The sequence below is a fragment of the Mus caroli genome, unplaced genomic scaffold, assembly GCF_978045245.1.
Source record: "Mus caroli unplaced genomic scaffold, Mus_caroli_1 scaffold_10, whole genome shotgun sequence".
NCBI lineage: Eukaryota > Metazoa > Chordata > Mammalia > Rodentia > Muridae > Mus > Mus caroli.
This window is the reverse complement of record NW_028227265.1, coordinates 84,888,669-84,914,077: the sequence shown is the minus strand read 5'-3', so window position 1 is coordinate 84,914,077 and position 25,409 is coordinate 84,888,669. Positions and strand designations below refer to the sequence as shown.

Here is a 25,409-nt window from a genome sequence, read left to right as displayed (position 1 = left end):
GGGGATACATTGAGCAATGCATCCGCAGGCCATCCTGTCATTGCATAAACACCACATTGTGGATCTACACAAGCAGCTCTGCCGCCAAGGGTCAATGCAATCGCTGTCATACACTTTTTCTCTGCAGTCGATTGGAGCATCATTGTCCGAAGCATGATTGTGCATTACTTTGCTTAAACCTTTCAATAAAAAAGCGTTTTGTAATTTAGAAGCATTATCAGTTTTACAGATGGGGCTACTACATTTAATCCAAGCTCACCCCACCTTCAGTTTAATTTCCCGAGTTGCCTAAGCTGAAGTCATTTGCTTCACTTCCAGCAGTGTAGGTAACTGTCTACTACCTACACTGCAGGAGCAAAATCAAACACATTAGAAAAATCTGGTGTAAAGTCTGATGGAAGGTCCTTTCTCCGGAGCCGTTAAACCCTAAGAGACAATCACCCCTGGCCTTTCCAGCCGTAGACTGCCAAGAACGAAACAAAGACTTACAATTTGGTTCCTCTGAGAATTTCATCACTGTAGACAGTGGGGGTTTTCAGCCTCTGTGGATCTGAGGCAATTGAAGGCAGTCTCCTGTGCACTGGTGTCTTCTTAGCTGAAGTCTGTGGCCCTCGGGCATCTAGAATTCGGCCAAGTCGGTGTCGGGAAGATGCTCCAACCCCTCCTCCAGGCAGTTTGTCATCTTGGTCATTCCTGGGGAAGGAAAATCACATTAGTTACTCGTACCTACGTTTCCTGGAGTAGGAAGCACATGGCACACAGATTCCACTCTCTTTGGAGAATATGTTGAAGGAATGGACCTCTCTATTGCTGTGTCAGTGAAGAGCGGAAGGGAAAGGGTTAGTAGTCCAATAATGAAGCTCAAAGGATAAAGAACTCACATCTCTGCTCCCGTTTCTTCGTCTCTTCTAACCTAGTACACAGTAGTGATAACTCTGTGGCTGATAATAGAAGAATCTGTCTTTGTCCTTGCATGCAGGGCAATTCTTCCTTAACACTTACTGTGTTCTATCTGCAGAATAAGTGGGTCTCTGCTGGAGTGGTTTGGCTTGAATCGTCATCACACCGCTCAAGTCGCTGTAGAAGTTGCTGGAGAAGCGATGGAGCTGAGGAAACTGAAAACAGAATGGTACATGCCATCACCAAGCGATACCCAGAGCTATTTCATGGATGGATGCCTGCAGGCATCAAATGCATGCAGTACCCATAGCGGCCAGAAGAGGGCATCAGATCAAACTGGAGCCATAGTGTAAGTAAGGTGCCCTTACCAGCAGGCAGCAAAGGACAGACACTTAGCTAGTGAGAGGAAAGTGTAACAGCGTAATAGTTTAAAAATAAAGCCATAGTCCTCTACTGTAGGTGTGTTGGGGGCCTCATATCAGCTGGTGTATGCTGCCTGGTCTGTGTTCATTCAGAGATGAACCCTCAAGAGACTGGAGGCCCCAGGGAGTTTAGAGGTCAGGTGGGGTGGTGGGTGGGAACATCAACGTGGAAACAGGGGTTGGGGAGGAGGTATGGGATGTGGAACAGTCGGAGGCTGAATGGGTGGGTGGGGGGGCAGGGAGTAAAATATGGAGTGTAAAAAAGGTAAATTAATTAATAATAATAAAAAAAAACAGTACTAGAAGCTGTTTTAAACTGTCTGGGGGTTTAATTGTGCGAACTTAGTCATTTTATAAGAAAAGTCCCATTGGTGATCCCTGCCAGCACCCTCTTGTAATTCGAAACAGTGTACATGCAGTGTACATGCACATGTCTAGTCAAGACAGCGTCCATAATTAGCTGACATTTGTTCTTGATTTAAAGGCCAATGCATGATAGCATTGTCATATGGATAACACTTGCTTTTATTAAAAGCCTGAGAAAGTATTATAACTAAAAAATAAAATAAAATAAAACCATAGGTATAGCCATCTGTATAGAATTAATCTTCATATGAAACAGCCCAAGGAACATTACATGGGATGGATCGGAGACGGAAAGCCATGGCAACTTTGAAATTCACTTCCAAACAGGAGAAGCAAATAAGAATTATCCTAAGGGCCTTATGCTAGAGAGCAAAGCTAGCCCAGCACACTCTGAAAAACGTAATGCCTCAAGCAGTTTAAGTAAATGGAATATATAAATAACGTGCAATTGTAACAGAAGCCAACAAGAAGTGTCTACTTGATGCTACACCATAGCAAACAACTTATTATTATTATTATTGTTGTTGTTGTTGTCTTTAATCTTTTTTTACAGTCCAGTCATTATCCCCCTCCCATTCTGCCCTCCTCATCCCATTCTTCCTCTCCTATTCCCCATTTTACCCTGACCCTGTCTCCACATTCCCACACCCCCCACACACCCTGCCAGGCCTCCCCATTCCCTGGGGTCTCAAGTCTTTCAAGGGTTAGGTACATCTTCTCTCACTAAGGCCCGAGCAGGCATTCCTCTGCTGTTTCTGTGTCGGGGCCTTATATGAGCTAGTATAGGCTGCCTGGTTGGTGGCTCCGTTCTGAGAGATCTCAGGGTTCCTGGGAGGTTGAGACTGCTGGTCTTCAGTAGTAAATAACTGAAGTCCCTCTTGACCCTGAACTACAAACACCATTCGGGCCTGCTTCCATTTGGTCTTACCTTACGATGGTTTTCTGTTTAGGATCTCCCAGCTAGATGTGTGGGTTTGCCTCTTGGTTGTTTTGCTTTGTTTTCTCGGGTTAACAAATCTTATTCATCATTTGGGCTTAATTTGTGCTTAGCCAGCTTTGTAAAAGCCATGTTTTTTTTCCCCCTCTGAACAACACAAATCTTAGGATCTAAAGCAATTTAATTAAATGGGTTATATAAATAGCTGGTGGTTATAACAAAAGACAACACCAAGTGTCTCCTTGATGCCACACACTAAAAAACGAATTAAATCCATTAATTCTTAGAGCGTCCAACCATACAAATGTCACAGAAATGACAGTGAGATTTGCAAGAAAGGGACTCACACCATGTCAAGCTGCAAACGTACATATACCCTAGATGTAAAGCACAAACCCTCAGCCCCTCTACCGGCAACTGTACCATTTCTTCCTCTGTGTGTGTGTGGGTGAGGAGTAATGGCGTGTAGCTCAAGAACAAAAATGTCAAACGATCTTTTTACTCTCCTCCCTAACACAAGACGGACGGGGTTCAACGTCATGTTGAGACTCCCGGATACCCTGAAGACCTCTCACGAACAAGCCAATCTTCTCTGACCTCACCCGCAACTCCATCTTTAAATAAAGACTAAATTACGGAAGACTGCATTGAAGGCTCGCATGCAGATTCTGTGCTGTGAGCTCTCTCTCGTTTCTGGAATTCTTAGACCATATATCCTTATCTGCAACATACAGAAACTAATGCATAGAAGAGTTAACGCACAAGGCAATACTTCATAAAAGTCTCTTAATTTGAAAAACCCCGATTTTGCTTCAGAGCCTTGTGGTTTCCAGTATTCTGTCATTTAAGCACTCAGTCCAAATACTAATCTCAGATACATCCGTTTTCACTGACACCTGGGCTGAAATGGCCTAGGCCTAACCCCAAACTTCACCCATCCTATCCACCTCTTCATGTTCCTGCTCACGCTTCACCCTGAAAAAGTTCACAATTCTCTCCCCAAGTCTTTAATTTCCTCCTTCCCTGTAGTGGGTTGGCCTAAAGCTGCTTGTATTCTAATGCTAATGTTGGTTCCACAAGAATGGTTGCCCCAGAGATGAGAGACCCCATAGGTAGACTAAGTGACCCTGCCCTCCAAGTTAATTCTTATTGGTAAATAAAGATACCAACAGCCAATAGCTGGGAGAAGAGACATAGGCGGGGTTTAGGGTTCCTGGGCTTGGGGTTGGAGGAGAAACACTAGGGGAAGGAGGGGAAGGAGGAGGAGAAGCCACCATGGGTTAGGTGAGTTCAAGAGAACATGGCCCCTGAGAGCTGGCTAACTGGAGTTAAGAGCAGCCAGATAAAGCATAATAAAGAGTAATCAGGGTTATCGATAAAGATTCTAGTAGCATAGAAGGTTGATATCTGCCCAGCTCTTGTGCTGTTTAAGGTTTACTGTAAATATAAAGGTTGTGTGTGTGTGTCTTTTATCGGAAAACTAAATGATCAAAGGTGGGGAAGAAGAAACCCAGGGTCAAGATTAAAAATTTCTACAATATCTCCTTCCGTCTCCTTCCCTCCCTCCCTCCCCCATTCCTCACAGACTGTGTGACATCCCACCCTGTGTTATAGTTTCATCTCATTAAGTTAGCGACTAGTTTCGCTCATCCATGCATCTTTTTCAAAGTATCTAATCGGGGACATGCACTAAAAGCAATGAATGAGTGTTCCATGAGCTGTCCAGCGTCCCCAACCACAGGAGGGTGTAAGGTTCATTAGGGAGTGAGGTAAATAAAATGGCATTCCCCACAAACAGATGCAAAGGCATAAGAATAAAGGAACAGAGAGACGGGTGTCGGTGCACATACCTGGGGTGGGTTAAAGTGGGGAGCCAAGGATGGCTGGAGCGTTTCAGAGCTTCGGGATGGGGGGACACTGCAAACATCGGTGCTGAGACGGGACATGAGCACGTGTGGCGATCTGTTCTCAGCTACTTTCAGTTTTTCCTTATGTTTTTTCCCACCTGCGTCAACAGAAAATAACAAGAAATGTGTGCCCTTAGTTTCCATGAGTTTATGCTACAGACATTGACTAAACAACCTTGAAGCAGAAGGCAGAGACTCCAGTGAACAACGAGATACAGCGTTGCTCTAATCAATGGTGGAAGAGCAGATTACATCGTGGGGCAAAGGAGTGTCTCCAGAGCAAGGATGTCCCTTCTGTGTGATTAAAGATTGCCTGTGTATAAGGCAGAATGGCTACTTCTCATTTCAGTCACGTTTTGGGTCCAGCCTAGACATGAGGTGTGGCATAAGAAAGCTGTGGCTATGTGGTCTTTTCTATTCTTCCCTGGAGGCCATACTCTGTAAAGCAGTACCTGTGAGTGCAGATTCCCAGGTTTTTCTAATGAGATCTTCCAGGATTTCTACCACATTGGTCCACACGTGGTCAAACACTTCTGCTGCCACAGCATCTCTGATGCAGTCATTGGGGGAAATGGGAGGAAGCCCATGGCAATGCCTCTTCCTTCCCCGGAGTGCTGGGCTTTGTCCAAGATGCTCATCTCCACTAGGATGAAACTCATTCTAATTAGTAGAATAGCCAGGGTTAGGGTTGAAATAGTTACCTATGTGCTTTTTATCTATCCACTTACCTACCTACCTACCTACCTACCTACCTACCTACCTACCTACCTACCTATCCATATACCTATCTATCTATCTATCTATCTATCTATCTATCTATCTATCTATCTATCTATCTATCAATCTATCTATCTACCTGTCAATCTATCTGTCATCTACCTATCTACCTATCTATCAATCTTTCTGTCTATCACCTATCTATATTTCAATCATCTATCTATCTATTACATATTTATCATCAATCTTGTAAACATATACATTATAAACATGTATGTATCCATATATAATCAATAAATACAACATTCTCTTGTTAGTGAATCCATTGTTATTTTTAAAATATACAATTTTAATTTGTCAATTATATGTCAACAGAACTGGGAAACACCCAACAGACAAGAAACAACAATGACTCTTCACTGATCTCTTTTATTCTTTGTCTCTGAGTCTCCATTTCTTTATTTCTGCTGTGAGCTCTGTTATTACTTCAACGATCTGGGGACTGAGTGTATTATGTCTTTTCATATGTAAAATCAGCTTACTGAAAGTCTGTCTTTATTTCTAGGTGTTCCTTCCTTTATTTCTAAACACAGACTTTTAGTGCTACCCAATAGATACAGTGCCACCATAGCTGCTTTTTGAGCTGCTGTTCTTGAGGACTGTCCATTTTACTGTGCTGTGCTTCAGTCGACGTTGGTCTTGAGATGAACTGTTCAGGAGGATCTGTGTAGTTCCTCCCTTGATGAATTCTCTGGATTTCCCATTGATTTCTATTTCAATGCCATGATGATCAGAAAACATGCTCCAGGTGACTGATAGTTTCTAGGACTTGATTCAGTACCTGGTTACTTTTTAATATATTGATTTTTTTAGTCTTGAGAAAAAACTATGATATGGCACTATTGTTTACAACAAAGTATTCATTTAGCACCAAGATTGGAACTTCCTCTTTATCCCCAGGAAGCTAAGTGTAGAGAACCTGGAGCCCCAAGGCACAAGGCTCCAATGTCCTTGTTCACTGTCACTAGCATGCTAGACAAAACCCTTTCTTCCATTCTACCACGTTGTTGAGAAGAAAGAATGCCTAGCTCTAACATTTACATGTCCTACCAAGATCTAACCTCTTTGGGGTATATTTTCCTCAAAAGAATAGGAATTTCTCATAAGTAACAAATACACAAAATACTAAAAGCATATGATGAATTGACATTATACTATGAAGTATGGAAAATAAAATTCAATTTACTCCTGCTTTCTGTCAAAGGCAAAATATTCTTCAATGTTTCCATCCACATGGTACACCTCTTCTTTCAGGGATGAACATGATGTGAGGTCAGCCGATTCTGTGCCATCAGGTTCTGTCAGGGCGGAGGCTGAGAGTACCTCTGGGACTATCTGAGAGCCAGAGATACACAGCCTAGAAGCGAAAACATTTTACATGGGAGTTTGTACAACACAAGAATGTAATGCTTGCATGCCAGTGGTAGACTTCTAAGTTATCTACAAGGTATACAGTCTCTGAGACATCCCCAAATATTACTTTTGACAGAACACCTATTTTCTGAACCTCTGTGTGTGTGTGTGTGTGTGTGTGTGTGTGTGAATGTGGAAGCCAGAGGACAACTTGGACAACTTTGGGTCTTGATTCGAGAGATATCCACCTTGTATTTTGAGACAGGTTCTCTCATTAGCCTGAACCTTGCCAAAGAGCGTGGGCTGCCTAGCCACTGAGCTCCAAGGACTTGTCTACCCCCAACCTTTCCAGCACTGAAATTAACAGGTACCTTTAGCCACACCCACATTTCTTCTAAAACATTTAACCCCAGAGATCCTTTGGTTAAAGGCTTCCTAAGGTCATAAACCGGTACGTGTAACTCCATCCTCCGTTCATGTCTGAACCAATGTGACAGCACAACCCCACATTCATAAGTGGCATTAAAGGGATTCATCAAAATATGAATTTCGTTAGTGAACGAAAGACAACTGGATGAAACTTTCATCTCTTTGGCTTGTGCCTTGAGGCTTAGGACCCATCACAATGAAGTGTTTGATTTTGAGTTAGGTTTTACCTTTCATAGTCTTTGAAACATGCACCAACATGGCTTCCCCTGTGCTTATGCATTTATTCAATGTGTGGTTTGCCTATCTGCACACACACAGACAGATCTAAAGACAAAGCATTGATCTAGTATCAGAACGTTTTGTGAAAAGCACTGTGCCTGCTCCCAATTGAAATCTTGACCTTCATGTAAATTACTTAGAGCCGAGGCTCATGGAAGAGTTAAATATGGGGAGGAGAGCTACATTAAAGTTAACAAGTAGTTTGGGGTTAGGTTTCTGAGACAGAGTTGATGTAGCCCAGGTTTGCCTTAAGCTTGAAACGTAGCTGAGGATTACCGAATCCCTCTGCTTATTCCTTTCATGTTTAGATTAACACTATCATGCTGGTTACAATTTTTTTTGTACAAGCAACACATAAACTTACTCTCTGATGCTGCTGGTGTGGTCAGGGACATGAGGTAAAGGTTCGTGAGTAGCAGAACTAGGCAGGCTCCCCTGGAAATGTTGGAAACCTTCATCGGTGGGTGGGACGAGCTGTCTTCCTAACACCCTGCAAGAGAAGAAAAGCTAAGAAAAGCTTGTTTTATCAGACAAGGGGAAAATATTTCATGATTTTAAACAGAGGATGCAATACTGGTTCTGAAGGGCACACAGGATATGGCGTAGTGTGCACTGGGTTGAGATACTCACCATAGTGTTGGGGAGCTGCAGACTCCGTTCAGTCTGGACTAAAAGGGTGAGCTGATATGTCCAGCCCCTTCGCCACTTATTTTGTTTATTGATTGATCAGGTGCAAACCAGAATCATAGTTAACTTGAAAGAGGGATGAGTGGCTTAGAGAGAACGAATGATCAACCTGAAGACCTAGGGCAGTGTTTATCAACCTATGGGTCACTACTTTGTGGGTTGTATATCAGACTTTTACATTGTGATTCATAACAGTAGCAAAACCACAGTTATGAAATAGCAACAAAATGAATTTATAGTTGGGGTCACTACAACACAAGGAGCTGTATTAAAGGGTCACAGCATTAGGAAGGATAAAAAGCACTGTCCTCAGCAAGGCTCAGAGAAACCCACTACAGACTGACATTTGCATAGGCCTAGTGAGTAAAAAAATCCATAAACCTATACTTTTTTCTTATTAGATATTTTCTTTATATACATTTCAAATGCTATCCTGAAAGGTCCCTATACCCTCCCTCTGCCCTGCTCCCCTACCCACCCACTCCCACTTCTTGGCCCTGGCATTCCCTGTACTGGGGCATATAGAGTTTGCAATACCAAGGGGCCTCTCTTCCCAGTGATGGCCGACCAGGCCATCTTCTGATACATATGCAGCTAGAGATATGAGCTCTGGGAGTACTGGTTAGTTCATATTGTTGTTGCACCTATAGGGTTGCAGACCCCTTCAGCTCCTTGGATGCTTTCTCTAGCTTCTCCATTGGGGGCCCTGTGTTCCACCTTATAAATGACTGTGAGCATCCACTTCTGTATTTGCCAGGCACTGGCAAAACCTACACTCTTGGCTTGTGTTCTTTCTCTTTGTGTAGCTTCCCTTCTTCGTTTTCCTATGAAAATTAAGATGATGGTGAGAGACACAAGCCTGAGCTCCTGACCTTGGGGAAATGCACCATGCCCAGAAAAGTGACCTGAAGAGCCACTTCTCCACCACCCACATCATGGTCGTATGAAGATTGTTTAAAACTGCCTAGGCAAGACTTCTTTAGCGTTGGGTATTTGTTTTCGGTTGTTATTGTTTGTTTGTCTTTAAAGCATTGTTTCACTATGTATCCAATGCTAGCTTTCAATTCCCCCTCCTACCTCAACCTCCTGAATACTAGGGTTATAAGCATCCATTACCATACCTGGCTAAGATGATGTTTTTAAAGTTCCCATGCCAAGCTAATGAGAAAAGTCAAGTATGTGTCCATTAGCGTTCCGATCCATTCTGCTCAGCTCAGAACCTGAGAACACTAAAATGGATCCCCCTTCCCCCTAATAAAAGAGAAGACAACAACGGTTCCCCCCAAATCTATGCATCTTGAATATAAAAACTAATAAATGTCTCCTTCGGTATGAAGAAAAGTAAGGAGGGACGGATAGTCTGAGCCTATCTAGCAAGTTTTTCAGCGAGTGATCACTTAGTCCCTGGAGCAATACCATTCTCCCACCGGCACCCCCAACCCCCACACCACACCACCTACTCTCCCTCACTCCTACACCGAGGCTTTCAGTGGTGACAGGTGCCTGCCACTCACACAGAGTGAACTCAGAGATGAAGGGATGGACACCCCTCAGAGTTTTGCAACCATCATGTCTACAGCATCTCTCTGAGAACCACCTAGATTTCCTTCTGACAAGTTAAAAGGCAAGTTTCCCTTGGGACCTAAGACTAAGTTCTGGATAAATATTCTGGGTGAAAGTTCTCAGTTACAGTGTGTTGGCAGAATAAAGGAGAATCAGTTGTGCGTAGATCAGAACCCCATTCCGGAAGATGTTTCTGTACCTGAGATGGAGGGACCTTCTTGCCCATTCACTGCATTCAGCCAGGAGATTCTGGGTCTGGGGACTCACTTTCCCTTCAAATAGCAGTTCCTCAACCTCCCAAAACAGCTGGTGGACTTTCTGTGCACTGACTTTGTCAAATTCCTGATAGAGAAATTCATATTGAAATACACCATCAATCTATGTCCACACCCCACCATCATCCACCTGTTCTCAGGACATAGACATCTCACTAAAGTTACAGAGCACAGGCTTTGTAATCAATATTTATGCATCGGAGAGCACTAAATAAGAGGAAGTAAAACAAGATAAAATGGTGGGCTCCGTAGTGAGATAGACCAGTATACTAATTTTCACTTTTCTGATCAGTGATATCCAATATTAAATCTCACGTTTATTAATTGTTAAATAAAGGTAAGAGTTACAACATCAATTATGAGATCATTTAAGATTCCTTATAGATAGAGATACACATCTTTATAAAGCCAGCATCTTGGGGGGTGGGGGTGGGGGAATGACAAAAGAGATGAGATTCTGCAAATCTTATTGAAACCAGAACTGAAGCTAAATATCCCACTCACCTGAGAATCTCATAGTCACAGAATACCCAAAGTAGAGTTAGTGTTGATGGCTTGTCTCAGGCCAAGGCAAATGTGAGATACCTGGCTTAGACTTCTAGAGGCACAGGGTACAGGTGGGGGTGCCAGGGTCCTCTAATCATGGAGATATCTTACAGTGTTTGCTTTCCCAAAAACTTTCTCTTACTTGCAGTTGTCACTGTGGAGGCTGTGTCTAGCCATACAGTGCTGTTAAAAAGTTAGGTACAGTAAAACGGCAGGCAGGAGTGTAAAGTGGGAGAAAGAAAATAATTAACAGCTAAGACTCTGAGCTACGCATTAATCAGCTTTCTCTACATTTTTGTATACTTTGTACATTTTGATATTTTCCAATGTAGCAGTATAAATACATAAATGTATAATATATATGATATACATTGTATTGCTTAGATAAATGGTAAATAGATTCATTTTGAACATAAGAAATGATTCTTAGGGCTGTGGTGATAGCGCATTGTGTAATGTGAGGCTCGTTTGGATCCCTAGCATCCGATTGAAAGCTGGTGGGTAGGAGCATGCATCTGTAATTTTAGTCGGGGGGAGGGGTCAGGGCCGGGGGGAGGGGCTGGTCTCAGTTCAGTGAGAGTCTCTGCCCCTCCACCCCCAAAAACAAAAACAAAAAACAAAACAAACAAACAAAAAATTGAGGAGAGTGGTAGAGAAAGATATTCAAAGTTGACCTCCGACCTCTGAATGGCATCACAGTTAAGTGTGTGCCATCTCGCACAAACACACAAATAAATAAATGACTGGAAAGTAATTCTCCATAAACCATCCCCAAGAGGTTGTTGAAACTATCAAAAGACATACATCATCTCTCCAAGAAGAAACTGAGCTCCGCTCCGTAGACAATCCCGTGGTGGAGCTCTGCGTGGAAGAGCCAGGCCATGAGTTGCGGGCCTCTGTGGGCGTGCGGCTCCCACTGGATGAAAAGGATGAGGGGGACTCGCTGCAGGAAGGAACACGGAGATGGTGTGAGCTGGGAATTCTACCCAGGCCTGACTTCTCTGCTCAGGCCCAGATCCTCGATGTCCCCTTAAACGTATTTGTAAAGTTCACAGACAGATGGTTTAACGATCATTTTTGTCATGAATCATTTTACATGGTCAAAAACAAAACGGTATTACTGATCCGGACCCGTCCCCATATTTACTCTGCACGTGTTTGCTTGGGTCAGCATTTTAAATGATTGTTTCTTACCTGGCGAATTTATCAATGGCTTTCTGCACGTTTCTTGTAAAATTCGTAGGTAAAGGATCTTTGCTCTTTTCCGAGCTCTGCTTCCTGAGTCCTTCCGAGAGCCCCCTTCTGAGAAGAAAGGAAAACAGGGAAGTCTATAATGTGATCACATTGGTTTGTAATGCCCCTCTGTTCAGGATCACTACTCTTCCTGGCCACAGAGGCTTCGGAACGCCTTGTTTTCTATTTGTCTTAGAATCGAGGTGGCCAGTAAGCTACAAGAATATTTACATAATCTGAAAATATAGTAACAATCGTGAAAAAGCCAAAAAACACAAAGTTGTCCAAAATAGTTGACTATACTTCTGACAGTTCGTTCCCAAGGCCTAAGGCTCAATTGGTAACTGGAGAATGAGCTAGGGTCCTGCTGTTCTTTAACCAGGTCCCTTATAAAACCCAGTGAGCATGCCAGTCAGAGATCATTAATCCCTTATCAATTCTGAAATCCACCAAACGATCTGAATCACTTAGAAGCCATTCAAACATGTAATTTTACTACTGTCTGGTGTGCATTCTAGATTTTCAAGGGCTCAAAATATTAAAACTTAATGAAAACTCAAAGTATCTAAAAATCTAAGTAAACTATTAAACCAGTGTGGCCCAGTTCATGTTAATCATTAAATGAACCTTCTAAAACATTTACTTCTCCTTTATCAAGATATCTTCTTCATGTTTAGCAGTGAGCCATTTGTCTTGCTAGTAAAAATCATAAATTCCATATAAGTAAAGCAAACTTAAGATGGGGGTGGGGAGGCTTGGACTTTCAGGATTTCAAACAAAGACAACATTTGGCATGCTTTAAAGATAAAAGCTGGCCTTGCTTTTAATTAAAATAGTAGCTAACTTTTAACATTTGAATTTTAATATAAATGGAAAATACCCTGCCTTTACACACCTACTTAAAGTTCGCTGAAGAGAAAGGGATTCTTTTAAAAATTAATACTTATCTGCAGAGATTAGCTAAGAATATCTGCCATCTACTGATGTGGTTTTTGTACAATGATTAACAGAATGGTGTCATTTTCCATTCCTACCACCTGTCTGTCTTAAGTTCAGTTAAATAATTCTGAGGCAAAGATATTAAAAAGAAGCAGAAAAAAGAAGTTAGCATACTGCAAGACTTTATGGTCTCTCTCTCTCTCTCTCTCTCTCTCTCTCTCTCTCTCTCTCTCTCTCTCTCTCTCTCTCTCTCTCATGTTGCTTGGGCTTGAATCCAGAAGGTCTTTGTGTAAGGCAAATGCTCTGCCACTGAGCCACACCCTCCACCCAGCTCCCATGCCGATAAAACACTTTCTATTAGCACTGTTCAGATGTTTCTAAGTTGACTTTAAAATCACATTGTGATTCAACTTTTAGGTAACTTTTAGGTAAATTCTTATAAACCAGCTTTTCAAAGACCAACTAAATATTATGTCAAGTAGCTGTATTTTGAACAGTAAAGAGCATAAGTTAGATTCGAGCTAACATGCCATCCAGTTGGATGATGGCGTCCGTGATGGGAGACTAGCGGTTTTCTCTCTGAGGCCTTCTTCATAGCAGACTCACCCATGGACTTCTCTTCCCTGTGGCTCAACACACACACACACACACACACACACACACACACACACACACACACACACACACACACATCTGCAAACTAACAACACAGCGGCCATCTTCCCCTCATCCTAGAAGCATCGATCCCAAGTGCATGGAGCAGATAGGATGCAGCTCACCGCAGGATGGAGAGTGCTGACATGACAAATTAAGCAGTTATTTTTTATTAGTTCTGTGATGATTACTCATTTTGGTAAAAATCCTGTCAATGGTGGAAGGCCTCCTAAAGATAATAAAATAAGGGAAGTTATTGTGAGTACTGCTGGGGTTTTATTTCATAAAAGTGAAATTGAATTAATGGTTGTAGAATTATTGAGAATTAGAGCTATAAATATGGGAATTGTAAGTAGAATATAAATTACAAGCGTCTTTTGCTTCTTGGGTTATGCAATTATTAGGGTTTAGTCCTTCGGTTTCTCTGTTCTCTAGCCAAACACTGGTTCCATGCATAACTTTGAACATCTTAATCCCCTATGAACTGTCCACTCCTTGAACTAAATATGCAAACTTACAGGACATATCCTATCCTGTAAGTACTTTAGAACTTATACCCTGTGCGATGTCTGTTAAACTCATGATACTCAATACCTAGACATTTGATAGTTTTATGTTAGTCCTTTCCTTATGCTTACATTCTAGAGCTAGGAACAGCTTTCTTGTGTGCACATTTGAAACCAAGATGTGGGCTCCCCTGAGGTGGGCTAAATGGAGCCATAACGCACACATGTGGAAGTTAGCCTGACTACTGATCTCCAGGAGTTCCTCCAGAGACTCCACACAATCTGGTTTGATTGATTGGTTGATTGATTGATTGATTGGTTGATTTAGGTGGATTTCTGAGAACCTGCAAACCTGGCAGGGTGGGGGGGAATGGATGTCAAACTGCCCCGTGGAGGTACAAGTAACAGTCCTTACACCCTTCAAAACACCATTTCTCTGTCTGAAAGGAGTATTTGAAGTAGGTACAGTCTTTAGATTAAAATGCAGGATTGTCAAGTGTGTGTGTGTGTGTGTGTGTGTGTGTGTGTGTGTGTGTGTGTGTGTGTTGTTTTCTTTCTGTGTTCTGGAAGTTGAGCAAGGGCCTCTTCATGCAAGCCAGGCAAGCACTCTACCCCTGAATTAAAACCAGCAGGGATCTGGTTTTCAACTGTGTAGCAAACACACCCAAGGGGAGAGAAATGATCCTTCGAAATCTAAGAAGCTACCTTAGTTCTGGGGACTGTACCTTCTGGTACGCAGTAATGCGTCTCTGAGTGAAGAAGCGACGTCACTTGGGAAGGCCTGCTGGTGCCAGCATGCTACAATTTCATGAATGAATGCCGGAAGAAGGAACGCACACACCAGATGTATTTCGCCTTTGCAGGCAGGGGGAAAAATCACGCACTTCTCACAAAACCAAGCCGTAATCTAGAACTCCTTACACCCAGCCTGGGTGAACTTACCCAATTACAATCAGCCTCAGGCTCTGGCTCTTGTCCCACAGGCCGGGCCGGGAGCCTCGAGGCCTGGGCAGCACTGCGCGGTGGTTGTCCGCGCCGTTCTCACGCAGGGCAAGGGCTGCAGCATGTCCCCGGATCCCCGGGACCTCAGCTCCGCGCCCGCCCAGCCCTAAGCCCCGAGCCCCGCTAGCGCTGAACCCGCGGAGTGTCCGGGACCCGCGAGCCGGCAGAGACGCAGCCAGCGGCGCTGGCGGGGCCCATGGGCGCGGCGGATCCCGGGGCTCCGGGCACGGCTTCCGGCTCCGGACCCTCAGATCCAACAGAGGCTGGACGCCACAGCGAGGTCTCCCAACTCTCCCATCCTTCCTGCCTCCTGCCTCGGCCCCGACTGCAGTGGGCAGAATCGTGGCCAGCACTCCCCGCCCCTTCCCGCCCTTTCTGGCCAGGACCTCCGGAAAAGCTGGCCACTGCTCCTGCAGATCACAGATTTCTGTATCCAGAGACCAGAGGTTTTGGTGGTCTCCCTGAGCCAACCCCACAGTCCTCTCTAAAATACTGAATTTCCAAGCCCTGATATTTCCAGCCTAGCTTCTCCAAAATAGCATTTAGAATCCTGAGAGAAAGGCAAAGAACTCTACAAGATTTCACATCCTTCCTGCCAGCATCAATGAGATGCAAGGTTTCAGGTGAGAAGGCAAAGAGAGGTTTAAAATAATCAAGGCCTCGATCTAGTAAATGCAAGATTAATTAGAGCTTTAGGTCTGATAATACACAAGATCAGCATCTTTTGCTGTGCAGTCTCTGCTTCTGCAAACAGATCCTCAAAGTCACGCAAAACAATCATTTTACTGTAAACCACAGAGCGTCTTTGCTGATCGACTCATTGGTTTATTAATGCATGTGTTTGTTTCCTTGCGTGTTTTGAGATGGTCTCTCTCCTTGTAGCCCAAGTTGGTCAGGGACTGACTATGTAGCCAAGGCTAGTTCCAATCATAGCGATCCTGTTGTTTCAGCCTCTTGAGTGACCACTGGGGATTACGAAAGTGAATTACCACATTCATGTGTGTGTGTGTGTGTGTGTGTGAGCATATGAGTGTATGTGCAAATGCATGTGCATGCATATGTGTCTGTATGTGTGTGCATGGGTGTGAGTATGTATGTGTACGTCCCAGATATCTACTTTTAAATATCAATATATCACAAACTTATTCCTGGAATGAAACAGTAGTTCTAGACCTATGCAGATCTGTGGTAAACTGCTTCTCTGGAGGCCTGAGTGCAGCCTCCATCTGCACAAAAATCAAACTAAAAACACCAAGGTTGAGGCCCCATGAGAGCCCCCCACCCTTTCACGTTAGCATGCCCAGTATTGGTACCCTCAAAGAGCTACAGACAACTAAGAAATGCCAAGAGAGGGAGAAATAGCCTTCCTCAGGGTAGAGCCCCCAAATGGTTATCCACTAACAAATGGTCAGTCTTAAAATCATATACATAGAAGTAATATTATATGGACCGAGCAGATTTTACTTATGTAATTAGGAACATTTATACATATATACATACACTTATATAGACAGCTGTATATATAAGAACAATTTGAAAAAATAAATAAATGTGGCTTTAATTTGAGAGTGAGAAGGGTCAGGGGAGGAAAGGGATGGGTTAAATAATGTATATGTATTTTAATTTAAAAATATATTTTAAAAGACTAAAAACTCATTTCCACATGTTCACAATCTGCAGAATCCAGACATGCTGTCAAGACTTGCTTTCTGTTCCTTGTGAGGTGGCTCAGATTTTTGCCTGGTGGCTGATGGGGTCTGGAGGATCCACGAGGACTTCATGCAGGTGTGCACCCAATTAGATCGAGAAGTGACTCACGTGTGGCTAAAAGCCTGCTTTTAGTTGAACATCCCTTTTGTGAAGTCTCAAGACTTCAAATAGTTCCGCCAGCAGGATGGCTACCAAACAACACAGTCGCATGGGACACCAAGAAGCTAGACACTGTCTACTCCATCAAAGCCCGGCCTGACTCGGGGTGGTGACACTTCTGATACATACAATAATTAAAGCGGTCATGGAATTGAAGGCGTGGAAGTGAACCGCACATCTCATCGGGAAGAATGTCCCAGTCGGCAGCCATCTTGGATCCACAGCAGTCCTCCTAAGTCCCTGCTCTCAGCACATCCAGACGTGGGTGGGACAGCTGCTTACAGGACATTCCCTTCGCATCACATACCTGTGAACAAACAGCTCAAACAGGCGCTCGCAACTCTTAGTGCTGATGAGTACAGCCTCGTCTCTTGGGCCCAAGGGCCGATTGGTGAAAACTGATATTTCTTGTTTTCATCTCGTGTCGGTCACCTTTACTTTAGCTGGAGGCACGCACAGATAAGCCATTCTCCTAAATTTTGGATCCCTAAAATGACATACCACGGTCTTGGGCCTTGCTCAGCTTCTTCTGTTTAAATCTGAAACTCGTGTCGGGATCCAGAGGATGAATGTGGGGTCTTTGGACTCCTTTCTCGGGCTCCCTTCCCAATGTGGACGCACTGAATAAAATTCCTTCCTGATTTTTTTTTTAAACATTACTCATCTTTACTTTTACCATTCCTTTTATTGGCATATGGAATGGATGGCAGAGCCTTTGAGGGCTTCCAGAACCACCATGGCTTTGGTTCTCAAAGCCCCAGTTTCGAGAGGAGCCACCAGCCTTCTACACAGATGAGAACAACGGAGGTTCTTGCAGGGATAGGATAACCTTGTTGACCTTCTTGTTTAACAAACGCAGCAAAGGCAGGCACTTGCCGACAGTTCCCCATGAATACTCACTTCTGCTCTCTGCCATCTTCCGGGCCCTTATCCTACTCTCTGTTTCCAGTCTTTGTTCTCATCATCAAATGCCGAAGTGCTTGCTGGTGCTATTGCAACCTACCTATTCAGCAGGTTTCTCCCAGAACTCTGGGTAAGAGGTCCTGCTTCCTTTTAGTCCAAGTCAGTGAGTGGTTCTCTCCACTACTCCTCCAACACGACTCCCCTGTAGCACACTGTCGTTTACTTAAAATTCATCAGATTTCATTGTGTTCCTCCTAAGCCATACCGTCATTTGTGAGTTGGCCTTTTGGTGAATGCCAAGCCTTCTGATAGGAGTTTTAGGATCTTTGAAGATCATGTGATATAGGAAAACACTTCAGCCTCTTTCTGAGGTCTTTATAAGCCAAACCTTTGACTTCAGCTTCATTGCTGTGTAGAATCTGATTCCTGAACAGAGCCCACCTCCTAGTGTTGCCTAGGGAGACAGTCTTACCTTCAGAGCCTTCGACACCCAAAGTGCAAGGTCTGAACTGAAATGATGGCCATCTAATGCACGCCTAGGCCAGGACTCCTCAATTATGCATAGCTCTTACCCTGACTCCTATTTCCCGAGGGTTCTGTTCAGCACCCGAACAGTTCCACTTTCATTTATTTCTGTAGCATTTAGTTCACATCTATCTTTGTTCCAACTTCAAAACCTAGAACAATGCTTCCTGCTTAAGTAATGAAGTGATAGAAATCCTCTTATCCAGTGGACCCAGACCACCCACCACTGCCCAGAAGACAAGGGAATACATATGTGCAAATGAATGCTCATTTATAAGCACAACTACACACACACAGACACACACACACATACACACACACACACACACAGACACACACACAGACACACACACATATATACACACACACAGAAACACACACACACACACACCCCTTCCAATTGGTTCTATTTCTCTGAAGAACACTGACTAATACCTAATACTCTGGTGAAAACGGGGGGCGGGGGGGGAATGAGTTCAGTCACTAGTAACACCAATGGCGAGTGGCTCATTGTCACAAATGTACCTTAATAATAGATGTTAAAAATAGAGCCTCCTTAAATATGAAATTACTGTTAAATTTGAAAACTAATACTTAATATTTGTACTAATCTTCCTTATTCTTTTCCCCAATTACTGTTTAGCCAAGACTCTGATATGAAAATATTGTGGCCTAAGGCTCAAAGAAAAATCCAATAGGTGGCGCCACGTCCCTTTTAGTTGTTAGTTTCCTTACACAGTTTTTGATACTGCTTTACCTTTGAGGTTTTGTTTCTTTTTTTGGTTTTGTTTGTTTTTCAAGATTTAGGATTTACTAGTTTTCATCCCAGAAGGGATGGAGAATCTTGTTCAGATCTGGAACCGCTCTTTCTGTGGTAATTACCTGGCACACCCAGCACACAGGAAGTGCCTTCGCATTAGAATCTACCACAGGGTGGATGGAGAGCTTGCAATTTGTCAGGCAAGTAGGACCAGAAGCTTCATCTTATCCTGAGTGAAGCTCCTCTCCCATACAGAAGGGACAAGCAAGGTCAGCAACATTGTGTAAAATGTCAGGGGCAAGAGGTTTTATACACACTGGCCCAGTCTGACCTTATATATCTACTTTATAAAGATTCATCTCAAACTCATTAACTGAATTCATTGCAGTGGAGTTCTTTTCCTTCTCTGCTTCTTTTATTTACATACAACAAATATGTTCCACAACATTTACTAACATTTCGAAAGCATGTCTCCTTTGTCAGACCCTGCTCTCAGTGCTAGGTATAAGACAGTATTCGTGTTTCATAACCATTTATTGTGAATGAGAAAAAAAAAAGAAGTAAAAAGGAAAGGAAGGCACATGGCTACTCCTGGTTACGGTGGAGAAAGTTTATTATAGACATGTGGGAGAGATATAGCCAGAGACAGACACATCTGGGAGAGTCCAGAGTGATAGTGACCCTGAGAGGAGAGCCGGGAGGGGAAGAGATGGAGAGAGAGGAGAACCAGGCGCTGCAGCCAGGAGGCCAAAGGTACAAAAAGGGCAGGTAGCCAAAATGGCTGGATTAAATAGGGGAAAGCCTCTGGACAAAGGGCAGCCCAGCCTCTGGACTGGAGAGTTCAGGTTACAGGGCAGGGTGTGACATCCATACCCTGTAACAAGTAGGAACTGAGGGATGCTGGGAGAACTGGCAGCCAGGTCTGTTTTAATATGCTAAATAGGTACCCCAGTTGTTTGTCTAGGTTTGAAACTTAACATCTTCCTCTACAGAATCAGGACAAATAGGTTTCCCGAGTCTCCATCAGGCTAGGAAAACCAGAAGTGTTACAGTTCTTAGAAGGGAAGCAAAGAGGTTTGGGTGGCCTGCCCAAGACAGGTAGCCGGGGTCCTGGGTCTCATCCACTACCACAGCAGTGCCAGTGTCAGCGGCAGAGGTGATTGAGGCTGGCGGTGGTGAGCGGTGTGTCGTGTGTGTCGGTGCGGTGCGGTGCGGAGCCTGTCCAGTCAGGCAGGTCCGAGGTTCAATGATTAATGCTTCCGGAAAGAAACCTCTTCCCCAAGTGTTTACATCTCAGTAAAACTCTCAGACCATTCTCGGTAAAAATGACTTGTGCACTTTATTCCATGTGGGCAGGAGCTTTATGAACATTGAGGAGTAGGGTGGGATCCAGGGCTAGATGCTCAGTTTTGAGATGCCAGGAATGCTCTATTTGCATGGGGAAGGACTCTGGGTATTTTCCCTACCTGACAGATTGTCATGGTCTTCTCAGTGGGGTGTCATGATCATGTGTTCCTGAGCAGGGAGAGGTCCCACTTCTACTCTTCTCAGTTCTGAGATTCACAAGGTTTGCCCTCACTTAACCTTACTTACTAGTTCTTCTCTCTGGTGGCACGGTCTATTTGCCCCACAAACACACCGAGGGTTAAGGCGGAGATGCCGGTGTCTGGGGGACGGTAGCTGCATGGCGTATTCAACGTGTAATTCAATCTGCAGGGTACACCGCCAGACATGACGACTCTATGGGCTGCATTATTTAGCAACAAACTAATTGCTAACCCGAGAAGCGCTCACAAATGGAAAACTCTAAGACTTGTTACAAAGAGAAAAAAAAATATAAAATCCTATGAAGTTCACTCTTTTACCCAAGATCACAGAAAGATGCAAGATTCGTATATTGCTCACAATGAAACACTTGTCCAAACTCTGAAAGGAGATGGTGAAATCTCTAAAGGACATTATTTGTTGGATAGAAACATGACATTGTCATCATGACAATGCTTTATCAGAGAAATGGAAATTTCATATTTCAAATTAGAACATTGGGAAAGTGAATCCAATGGAGTTCTGTAAGAACCGACTTTTTTTCTTAAATTTTGAGACTTATTTTATCACGGAGACCATGGAAGAAGAAACAACACAAAGTAGAGTTCTGAAAAAAAAAACCCAAACAGTTTAATTTCTCAGGTTATGATGTAATTTTTCTAATTTTTTATTGCTGGGTTTTATTTCTTCATGTCAATGGCACAGCCCGACAGTGTAGCTTTGTAGTAATTCCTAGGTTACAGATGATGACAATGACTGTATCATTTCACATGAGTGATGTGTTAAAACATAGTTGATGCTCATGATTTCTCTGGTTCACTATTTGTGAATTCAGCTACTTGCGAAAATTTATGACATCCAAATCGAACCTCAAGTATTTCATGCTCATTCACACATAATCATATTACTAAATTTATTGCACATGTTTACCAAGGGCTTAAAACTGGGCCTGCCACTTGTAACATGCTCAGATGTTCATAAAAATTATCATGTCTGCATGGGGCCTGGGCTTCCAGCCGAGATCACACAAGATGTCATTCTTGTCTTGTGAATCCTTGTCTTAGGATGGTTCCCAGGTATAGACTTAAATGGGATATTATGTTTGTAAGCATAAGAAGGCTATGCTGTACCGTGTATAAAGAAACCACAATGTCAGGTAAGTTTTCTACTGGCACAAGGTATGTTTCTATTAAGGGTTGTAAGGTTTATGTTAATGAATCACTTATGTGAATAACTTGTGTGCTCATAGACACAAACACACATCAATAAGATTACATATTGATCAAGCCATGAAAATGTTGAGTCTAGGGTCTCATGGGAACCAAACTGTATTGTTCCTAGGAGCGAGCCTCTAAGTTCTGGGATGGCAGGTTTATACCAAGAAGCCCAGTTCCCAAACTCACTGTTTTGCAGCAACTCCGTGGAGCATCTCTGTAGGATGTAAGGAGGCTCACTCTGTGCTTTTATTCATCACTATTCACACCCATTGCTCTATAATCTCTTCTAAAAATCAATTGTTTAGCTTCAAGAGCCTGTTAAAATATGGCAAACACACAAAAACTTCCAAACGTAAGGAGACAGCTTCCTAAGTCCAGCCATCTCAAGAACAAAACTGAGCTCACATTCCCAGGTCCCAGAACTATCTCCTAGCCTGCTTCTTTGTGTGTTTCATGTTTGTCTGCTAACCAATAAAAAGGGATTATCTAAACTAAGGCATACAAGTCATAAATGCATTGCCCATCATGACTTAATTGACTACATGCAACTTGTTTACTCCTATGTCCCCTTATCATTCTAAATTCTGGATCAGAGTCCAGGAGGGGACCTGACTGCAAAAGCTGAGTAAAAAACCCTGAAATCGGGTGACCCAGGTAAGGTCCAGTCATCAACGTTAACTTCCTTGCTTAACCCCTTGTGCCAAAATATGATTAGTCAATGCAACAGGTCACCCCACTCCTCCTTGTTTTGTGTTCCCATCGTATAAAAATGTGCAATCTCCCTTCGGGACACAGTCCAGATCCTGAACTTGCTGCCTTCCTGAACACACAGAAAATAAAGCTTTCATTTCTAAGCTTCTGTCTCTGGAGTGAGTTTTCTCTCAGCTTCCACCCATAACCCAACGCAAAAACCTGTAAACAGAGATAATTTAAGTACTGTAGTGAGTTCCAAGTCTAGAGAAGCCTAGTACACAATGATGTAATGTGCCCATTGATCCTGTTCCCACCGATCACAACTGAGTTCTGTAGTTCTCCATTTTTAAGCTGCACCTGTATCCCCCGAGTATTCACCAAAAATGCAAGTCATTAGACCTTGCCTTTCTCTTTCCATTTCAGCAGTTATGGGGTGAGAATTTGGGTTTCTCACAAAATCTCAGGGGTGCTGTTCTCTGTGAATCCAAGCTGAGACCGTGAGAACCATGACTCTTATTCAACTGTTTTATGGTTCTATCTTCCTGTCCTGTTACAACTATACCCTACCCACGAAAGCACTCGATCCCAGGAATCATGTCATAGTTAGCCTTGGATTCAAACTTCAATATATATTAGCTATTTCATTATTATAATTAGTTTGCTTGCTTATTGATTGAATGATTGATTGTGTGTATGCAAGCATGCTTGAGTGTGTGCACACACGCATACATGTGCACATATTCCTAAGCATTCCAGAGAATGTCAGAGAACAACTTGAAGGAGTTGGTTCTCTTCTTCCACCATGTGTGCCCTGGGGGTCTAACTCAAATCTTCCAGTGTGGCTGCAAGCACTCTTACCTACTGAGCCATCTTACCAGCCCTAGTCCCTTGACTCAAGGATGATGAAGAGGGCCTGACTGAAGCTTTCCTCTTGCAGAAGAAGAAAGTGAGGTCTACAACTGGTCACTCCCAACCAGCCACACTAACCCTAGCTCTAGCACATGAAGTGGTCAGCCAGGCTTCCTCCCATAATTTCCTACCATCACCCTAAGTAAAACCTACTCTGTCTTTGGGTGGGAACATGAGCTGAAGAAGGCTCTTTCCAGCCACAGACCAGAACCACTGGATTCTGCATTAGGTCAGGATAGCTAAGGGATACTTAGGGCTGAGGGAAAGTACCCTTGACAGAATGCAGAAGTTCCTCTTCTTGCTGGAGGGCCTTTCTTTTGTTGAGCAAAGCTGAAAGGAGAACTCAGTTTGCAGGACTCTAGGTGTGACTGTGCTCTTGGTCTGTGCTTCCTGCCTCATGAGAATCGAGAGTCTGGGCTTCTCCATTGTGTACAGACAGCACTTAGCAAAAAGCCAGGCCTGAAAATGCTTCATGTATTCTAACTTCATGTACAACTGCATTTTACGTTGTCAACTAGAAAATAATTAGAAGAAGTTGGGGGTGTGCCCACCATCCATAGCCTCTCAGGACAGCAGTCACCTGGGTGAGAACCTTGAAGTGCTTGTCATGAGACATAAGAGACATCACCCCCTGCTTCACATTCATTAAACTGTTACGTTTCTGTATAGCACCTACAATAAGTGCAAACATGTAAAATAAAGGTGAAAAAGCATGATGCTAAGTAAAGTAAGTGAGGTATAAAAGAGAGAAAGAAAAAGACACATGGTTCTACCTGTATTTGCCAACTCCAGGAGCCACATTCAGAGGAAGAAAGCAGAATGGTGCTTCTTTTGGGTGGATGGGGATGGGGTTGGGGTTGGGAATTGAACGTAGAGATGATGGAAGTATTTATAGATTCTCTTTGGGAGGATGAGAAGACTCAGGTGGAAAGGCCGAGGAGATGGAGGTTACAACATTAAAATCCACCCAATGCCCTGATTGCATTTAAAAATAGTGAAAATGATATTTTGATGTGTGTGTGTGTGTGTGTGTGTTTATAACAATTTAAAAATACACCTCCCATTTTCAAGAGTATCTCCAACTTGAAAGAAGTCTAGGAACAATGCAGGACTCATGGTGTGGCAGTTTGAGTAAGAATGGCCTCCAGAGGTTCCGAGGTTTCAATAGTTGGTCCCCAATTGGTGATACTGTTTGGGAAAGATAGGAGCTGCGGCTTTATAGAAGGAGGTGTGTTATTGGGGGCAGAGTTAAGTTTCAAAAGGTTTGTGCCACCACCACCAACAACAACAACCTTGCATGCTCCCTCCCCCCCCCCAATCCCCTGCCTCCAAGTTGCACATCAAGATGTGACTTCCCAGCTGTTCCTGGCACCATCATGAACTATAACCTTCTGAAAGCATCAAATTAACCTCTTTCTTTTATATGCTGCCTTGGTCATTGGGTTTTTTTCCCCCACAGCTACACAATATGAAGTAACGAAGACACCCGTTTAATCGTTACAAATATGCACACTAGAAGCTAACTGGTGAAGCAGATAACCTTCTTCAAACCCCTCAGCAAGAGCACATGCACCCTGACTTCACATAGCTGCAAAGGCAGCTCAAAGATAAAGTAGGTGTGGCTCTGATTCTCAGCATATTCTTATGATAGTGCCTTACAATGTTAGTGCCTTACCATACCGATAGTTACCTTATGATATTGTATTTTACCAGCACAGACCATATTGGGTAAAAAGACAAAAAAAAGGTATTGCCTTCAAATGCCAAGCAGAGAAAGAAATAAATGAATTCACTTAGTAATTTTGAGGAATTCACTTGGGTTGTACTTTTCCTTTTATATAAACACTAGGAGAGTAATGATTTCTAAAAAACTTGAGCAAATCTGCAAGATCTAGTACAATAAGGAAAAATTCAAATTCCAAGTGACAAAGGATTAGAAAAAAATTTTTCAGCTGTTTTCTTCCTAATAGAATGTAAAGTAAAGGCAAGTTTTGCTAAAAGCAGCATCTCGCATACATGCTTCTAATTGCAGCACTTTGGAAGGCTGGGACTAGAGACATTGGCTTGGGACTAGTCTTGGAAACAGACTGAGATCCTGACTCAAAAGCACTCCCCCATGATGGGTGCACCAAAAATAAGTCAAAGTTTACTCTTGGCCTTAAACCATGATATCTTACCTCAGCCTCCCAAATGCTAGTCTTTGAGGCATGTGC

The 25,409-nt window shown here is 43.2% G+C and overlaps 1 protein-coding gene across 1 annotated transcript in view; it reads right to left on the bottom strand.

Moving 5' to 3' along the window:
• Fam149a (family with sequence similarity 149 member A) overlaps positions 1-25,409 on the bottom strand; it is a 47,223-nt gene that overhangs the window by 4,965 nt on the left and 16,849 nt on the right. The window contains exons 2-10 of the mRNA XM_021170855.2: positions 11,636-11,743; positions 11,246-11,384; positions 9,820-9,962; positions 7,735-7,860; positions 6,496-6,666; positions 4,985-5,175; positions 4,476-4,630; positions 1,003-1,115; positions 490-693 (exon numbers count right to left, since the gene is read on the bottom strand). Coding sequence (XP_021026514.1) covers positions 490-693; positions 1,003-1,115; positions 4,476-4,630; positions 4,985-5,175; positions 6,496-6,666; positions 7,735-7,860; positions 9,820-9,962; positions 11,246-11,384; positions 11,636-11,743 — 1,350 coding nt within the window. The remainder of the gene's footprint in view (positions 1-489; positions 694-1,002; positions 1,116-4,475; positions 4,631-4,984; positions 5,176-6,495; positions 6,667-7,734; positions 7,861-9,819; positions 9,963-11,245; positions 11,385-11,635; positions 11,744-25,409) is intronic.